Source organism: Oenanthe melanoleuca, chromosome 3 (genome assembly GCF_029582105.1).
Source record: "Oenanthe melanoleuca isolate GR-GAL-2019-014 chromosome 3, OMel1.0, whole genome shotgun sequence".
In the NCBI taxonomy this organism is placed as follows: Eukaryota; Metazoa; Chordata; class Aves; order Passeriformes; family Muscicapidae; genus Oenanthe; species Oenanthe melanoleuca.
The window spans coordinates 18,683,030-18,689,853 of record NC_079336.1 but is presented as its reverse complement, the minus strand read 5'-3'; the positions used below and the strand labels follow the sequence as shown (position 1 = coordinate 18,689,853).

Sequence of the window (6,824 nt, the reverse complement as noted above, 5' to 3'; positions counted from 1 at the left end):
TATTCAAGTGGGGAAAAGCTGAGACTGATGGAGCATAATTACCTTGGCATTAACTCCATATAAGAGGCAAATTCATCTTATTCATCATTGAGAAGGGAACTAAACTGGTTCAAAAAACCTGAGTCTCATTCTGTCCTCTATTCTGATTTGTCACAATTTTAAAGGCAGCATCTGTATCTATAAAATGATTTACAAATATACTCAAAATGAAGTTGAAATCTGAGTATGATACTGCTATACATCACTACCACATTTATCTTACAGAAATATCTTCCCTATCTACTATTGTAAATATACTCTATTTACTCTGTGGTTTACTTTATGTTGCTTTTTTTTTTTTTTGTTGCATTCAAAAAGTTTTAAATGGGAAGAAGCAGGAAGAATTCAAGCTCACTTGTGAACCAGAAATTTCTCTATCATAACTGCCACAGAGCTGTTTTAAAAAAAGGTCTTTGTAGGCCCAACAATGAGAACCATTACAAACCAGACATAAAGTAGTTACTAAAAACCTGCAATATCTAGAGTGATTTTAAAACCAAGTATGAAGGCACTTTTATTTACCACACCTGTGAAAAAACACCTGTATTTACTAAGTAAAGAACTCTGACTCAGACATGATTTGAAGCAAATTTAAGAGCATTTATTAAGGAGACCATAAATTACAATTTAATAGAAATCAACATTTTTTTCAGCATATCTAAACTGTTCCAAATTTTTCCCTCATGTAAAAAATGAATCCATATAGCAAGACAGAATTGAAACTATACACAAGTTGGATTACTTTTTATGGGACAAGTTGCTCAAAAATAAAACACTCATAAATTGACTATCACCTACTGTTTACTTAAGAAATAAATTTAGGGGATAGTTATGGTCATACAAAGCATTTAATATTTTTTGGTAAGAATAGTATTGATCAAAAACTTCATTTTAATAAAATCTGAGAAGTTAAAATACATTTTTCAGTGTAAATATATTATTACCTCAACATTTTATTCTGTACAAATTTAATTGTTACTTATGGCAACATAATTGGCTGGAAAGATGCCAGTTTTTCCTCCTATACTTCCTTCCCACCAATCAAACTGGGAATTTGTTTTAGTTGTCACTGTGATTCTGTCACCAGCTTTGAAAGTCAAGTCACCTGGCTGTTGTCCTTCAAATGAATAAAGTGCAGTCACTTCTACTGGATCACTCTGAGAGTTATCTGAAATTAAAGAAATTAAACAAAAAGGAAGTTATTAAAAGGAAATTACTAGTGCCAGCACACACACTAAGTTCTTAAACAGAATATTCTTAAATGACAGTAGAAAAGGGTGAAAAGAACCACTAAAATAATCTATATGAGCATATAAACCAATGATGAAAAATCCCCTCCACTTCCACTATCATCTTAGGAGATTGGAATTTGAATTCTAGCCTATCAGCACAGTCTATTTAATAAAATAATACTCTATCAGAGTAAAGGTCAGCCATTTTTCTGTATGTCTCATATGGTCTGGGACAGTGGGAACAAAGCTGTGTGTTGAAGAAAGCACTAATATTTCCTGAATGACTGCTATCAGAGCCACTGCTCAGGTTTGAGTTTTGGTTTGTGACAGCTTCTTCATGGAAACTGCAAAATTCACAGGAGAAAATTTGATTTTTTAGTCAAAAATCATGGTATAGGATGGCAAAATACAAAATATCCATAGCACTTCCCTTCTTATTCCATAGGTTTTGCAGTGCCTGGGATTTTGGCATATCTCAGATGTTAAACAGAACACACAAAATGTGCCAGTGGAAAGAACTGATTATAGTTTGATATACTGGAAGTGACTTGGTTTGTATAGTGGTATTTTTGCCCACATATACAAATGACTTTTATTCTCTTTACACCAGTCTCTTACATAACTCTTTCAGTCCTCAGGGTTGGAATCATGCCATGAGACTTCTAAGCTAGTTTTAAACCTATCAAAATCTTGGATACTATTATCCATCCTCCATTTCTGTAGAAAAATTTTAGTTAATATTTATTATTTAGCCAACGTTTATTACCACTGAACTTTTAATCTGAGTATCTTAAATTTAACAATAACTATATTTTCTCTCAATTCCTTTAACTTTCTGAACTATAGGAAGTAGTTGCTTTAGGTTAATGTAGATTTAGAAAACAGTTAAATCTCTCACATGAGTGGATCTAAAAGTGAAAAATGGAAGGTGCAATGGAAGATTAGTTAAGAGGAAATAATGTTTACACAGTCAGGTGGAGAGATTTCAGGATGTATTGCTAATATGGACATGATGGACATAACTGCCCAGGCATGCTAGATTAAAGGCTTTTAGCTGCACCTTCTTGCTGTCAAAACTGTTGCTGTCAAAAATGAAACCAAACCTCTCACTAGTCTATACACATTGCAAGCAAAGAGCTAGAAAGTGTGGTGAGAGAACCATTGATACAACTTTTTTATGCTGCTTTTGCAGTCTGTCTTCAGCAACTGATACCCGCAGATTTTTTTTTCTTTCGGTTGCTTTTATCATTTCAAAATAAAAAGGAAAATATTTTTTCCCTGAGGCTCACAAACACAAAGTGTAGCCAATGAGAACAGAGAAGAACAATGGACCACAAATGTTTACATAAAGAGCACAGGGTTTTTTACCCCCCAGCACCTGTCAATATATATGTTCATTCTACAGGTTAGTGCTTTCTCTTCATGATCTGCAATTTTAACAATCACCAAAGACTAACAGAAAATTATTTGGTCATTTGGCCATGAGCTGGGAGAGATTTGATTGTAGAGAAGTCAAATGCCATCTTTCTTGATCACACAGTATATCTATAGTCATGATCTATAGTTGTATGCAACACTATTTCTTTTACTGGGAAAATAAAACCAAATTTATCAGGTCCATATCTCTATCAGTTACTCTTATGAAAAAGGCAGCATTGCAGCTTTTCTAAATAGTTCTTTAACTGTCACATCTGAAACTCTGACAGACTGAATATTCAGCAATTACATGATTTTCCACCAAGAATTCAAGCATTTGATGCTGGGATGATGATATGATATGATATGATATGATATGATATGATATGATATGATATGATGTGATGTGATATGGTATGCTCTCATGCACAGTATGGTTTGAAGCTAGATATTTTGATTGAGGAAATCATAGAAAAACCCATAGAAATAAAACATCAACTTTTACTCTGAGCACTAATTGAAGAATAGTCAGAAAATACTGTGGCCCAAGATCATTTGCTACCTGCAGTCATTTAAAAGCATTTTTCATCTTTACTTCTGTCAGCTCTTTCAAAGCCATTTCTACTTAATTTTCCCCAGCAGCCTTTTCCCATAGTATAGTTAAGTTTCATTTTATTTCTCATAAGGATTCTGATTTCCCTGCTTTAATTCTGTAGTTTTGTAGCACAATGCAGACAAAATGCATATTTTTTTGCCTCCAGAGTTCAGCATCCCATGCTTCATATTTATATGGATCATCCTAACAATGAGGTACCTTAAATAAGTGCACCATTACGAAATCTACCACAGAGATTATAAGGAGGATCTATTCTGTATTGTCATTTCCCAATTTCAGTTTTACACAGAAGGGTTTTAAATACAATTGTTATATTCCACATGAAGATTGCTGAATGCATATACAGAAACAACAGTTGCAGCTCACACAAGATGGTGCTACAGTGCTACATACAGCATATGATACTAAAATCATTGAGATTAATGAGTATGCACACTGCAAGAAAAACAAACTACACTGTGGAAAATCCTTATTTGTTATTGCTATTTGAATACACACTTCCACAAACATGGTGGTCAAAATAGAGATATAGACATTTTTGTTGAAGACAAATCAACCAAAGTAGTCAGCATATATATTCAATGCTCCAGCATACACAGGTATGACATGTGCTTGATGACAAACTTCCTTGACCACAATATCCTTCCATTTTATTTATCTTTACACACCACAGTGATTTGAAGATTTTGTGAAGGACCATTGCTATGGATAGAAGATTTGTTGGGGTATAAACTAGAGTGAATTTATGGTCTCTTGGGTGTGTTACAATACAGTCCCAGAGTGAATGAAAGAGCAATAAAACTATTTTTAATTATGGCACATTTATTGCATAATAAAAGCATTTTCTTTAAAGTTGCTGTAGAACAGATACACTGTCTGCATTTCTGTGACTCAGTTAAGAGTGGGAGTCTTTGGCTACAAGGCCAGCTGGCACAGGATGGCCACATACATACCAGTAAACACTGACCAGAGAGATGAGGCACATGCAAACTGCCTACCTGTTCCTATACTGGAGTGACAACCAAACCACATCTTGGAACTATTTGGGAAAGTGCAAAGTGAGAATAATGCCAAGGCATTTTCTAACAACACAACCATATAAATAAATGAGTTACAATGCTTGGGCCCATGCTTTCACAGTTTTTAATTTACTAGCAGATATAGCAGTCACTAATTTCACATTCTAATGAGAGTTTATAAAATATTAGTAAATCCATAGGCTGTTTCTAAGATCTAAGAAAAGCCATTTGTAATCATTTTGGCTTGAGCTTCTGACACTTTCAAAGCCCAGATCTAAGGTGCAACACAAAATAGTTGAAACATTGTTCAGCAGTAGGCCCCAAATTTAATTTTACTCGCGTAGATGGATATATCCCCAAGCCATCAAATGTCTGATGTTGAATATCTTGCAGAAGATGTGCTGCTTTTGGCCATGGACACAGAAATAAAACCAAAACAAGTTTCATGTACTTGAGGTTGGTGGCGAGATTGCTAAACATCCACTTTTCAAATTTTGCTAATTGTCAGTAATTTGAGAGCTAGCATGATTTTGTGAGTCATCTGTGTACTGATGTAATGGTTTGATGCCAAATGGCAACTAAGTGCCACACACACCACACTCTCTGGCCCCTCAGTGGGATGTAAAACAGAACTGGAGGGCTAAAAGTAAAAAAACCTCATGGACTCATGGGTTGAGATCAGAACTTTAAAATAATTTAAATAAAATATTTTTTTAAATTAAAATATAATTAAAAGGAAAATAACAAGCAGAGAGAGAAATAAAACCCATGAAAAGCAGGCGATGCAAATGAACAGCAATTGCTCACCACCAACCAGATGATGGTGACCCCAAGCAGTGACCCCCCAGACAACTTTTCCCCAGGTTTATATACTGAGCATGACTCTGTGGGATATCCCTTTACAGTTGGGGTCAGCTGTTCAAGCTGTAATAGAATTCTCATTGCTTAAATGGAGACCTAGAAAACGAAGCAACCACATGGACCCTGTTTGTGCAGAAGTAAGATAAAACCAACAAACAGACCAAATGATGGAAAACAACAAACAGATCAAGCAGATAAAATCTGCGTTTTTGAAAACAAACATATCAAGTGTCAGAAAGGTTTAGTACACTGTTCAGTGGCATTGAAAGGATCAGGAATTGCTCGTAGGTTTAGTATGAGAGATATAACTGACAGTGAATAGACAAATATTGGTTCTTTACCCATTATGGGCTTTTGCTTGGAAAGGGTTAGTATAGAGTTTATAATCAGAGTTCAGGAAAGAATCCAAAGAACTAGGTCAACTACTGGGTCCATTGCAAATCAGAGTAAAAAATGATAGGTGGTGCCATTAACAACGAAATCTTGACAGGCAATTTTAATGCCAACCTTAGAAAATGGTCTGGACAACACCACCTGCTAAGATACCACTGTGAGTGTAAATACTGCTTGTATACATTTATTGGTTACACTAAAATGCCTGAAGGATGTTTGCCCCAAATGATCACATTAAAAAGGAAGACTATTATCAGGCTCCAACCAAACATATTAAAGAGGAAAACAGCCATTAGCTTCATTCAAGAGCTATAGATGAGCCTATGCAAAGAAGGCAAACTGTATCCTAGGCTGCATTAGGCAAAGTATTGACAACAGGTAAGGGAGGTGATCTCCTTTATTCAGCACTGGCAGGGCCACACCTGAAGTGCAGTCCAGTTCTGAGCTTCTCAGTGCAAGAGAAACATGAACATGCAGGAGACAATCCAGCCATGTAGAAGCTGACATTGGAGCATCTCTCCTATGTGGAAAGGCTGAGAGAGCCTAGGGAAGAAATGTTTATCAGTATCTATAGATATCTGAAGGCACAGTAAAAACAGGGTGGAGCCAGGCTCTTGCCAGTGATGCCCAGCAACACAGGCAATGGGCACATACTGAAACACAGGAGGTGCTGACAACATCAGGAAACACTTTTTTACTCTAAGGGCAACTGGGTTGATTTCCCAAAGATGTGATGGAGTTTCATCCTTGGAGGTATACAAAAGCTATATAGACCCGGTCCTGCTTGAGCAAGGGAGTTGGACCAGATGATATATAGAGGCCTTTTTTAACCTCAGACATTCTGCAATTTGGTGAAACACTCCAAAGAGACTTTTCAAATAGTTACCTGAAAGTATTAAAGGAACATGAAAATTTGTAATTGTAGGGAGTTTGAACTAGAACAGCTGTAATCAAAACCCAGTTTGATAGTAATGGAACTCACACTGTCAGCATCATCTAATGGTCAGGCCAGACAGAACAGACTTCCTGTCAGACACTGACAAGCCTGTATCCAGCTAGGGGAGTGCCAGCATGGAGCACACCTCATAGGGACCCACATCTCTCTGAGGATGTGACCTCCTGGCAGGGCCTTCTTGTCAACATATGGATCAGTGTGTTGTAGGGAGTTGCACTGGCACCCAACAAATCAGTTTAGCCTAGGACTGACAGAGCTTAGATTGGAGTTCAGTAAAATAAGGGTCTGAAGAG

General features: G+C 36.3%; 1 protein-coding gene across 2 annotated transcripts in view; it reads right to left on the bottom strand.

Annotated features, from left to right (window-relative positions):
- Positions 1–615: 615 nt before the first annotated feature.
- Positions 616–6,824, bottom strand: part of SH3YL1 (SH3 and SYLF domain containing 1) — a 42,627-nt gene continuing 36,418 nt past the window's right edge. For both annotated transcript variants that reach the window (XM_056488892.1, XM_056488891.1), the window contains exon 10: positions 616–1,207. In XM_056488892.1, the coding sequence (XP_056344867.1) occupies positions 1,008–1,207 (200 nt within the window). In that variant the 3' untranslated portion in view covers positions 616–1,007. The remainder of the gene's footprint in view (positions 1,208–6,824) is intronic.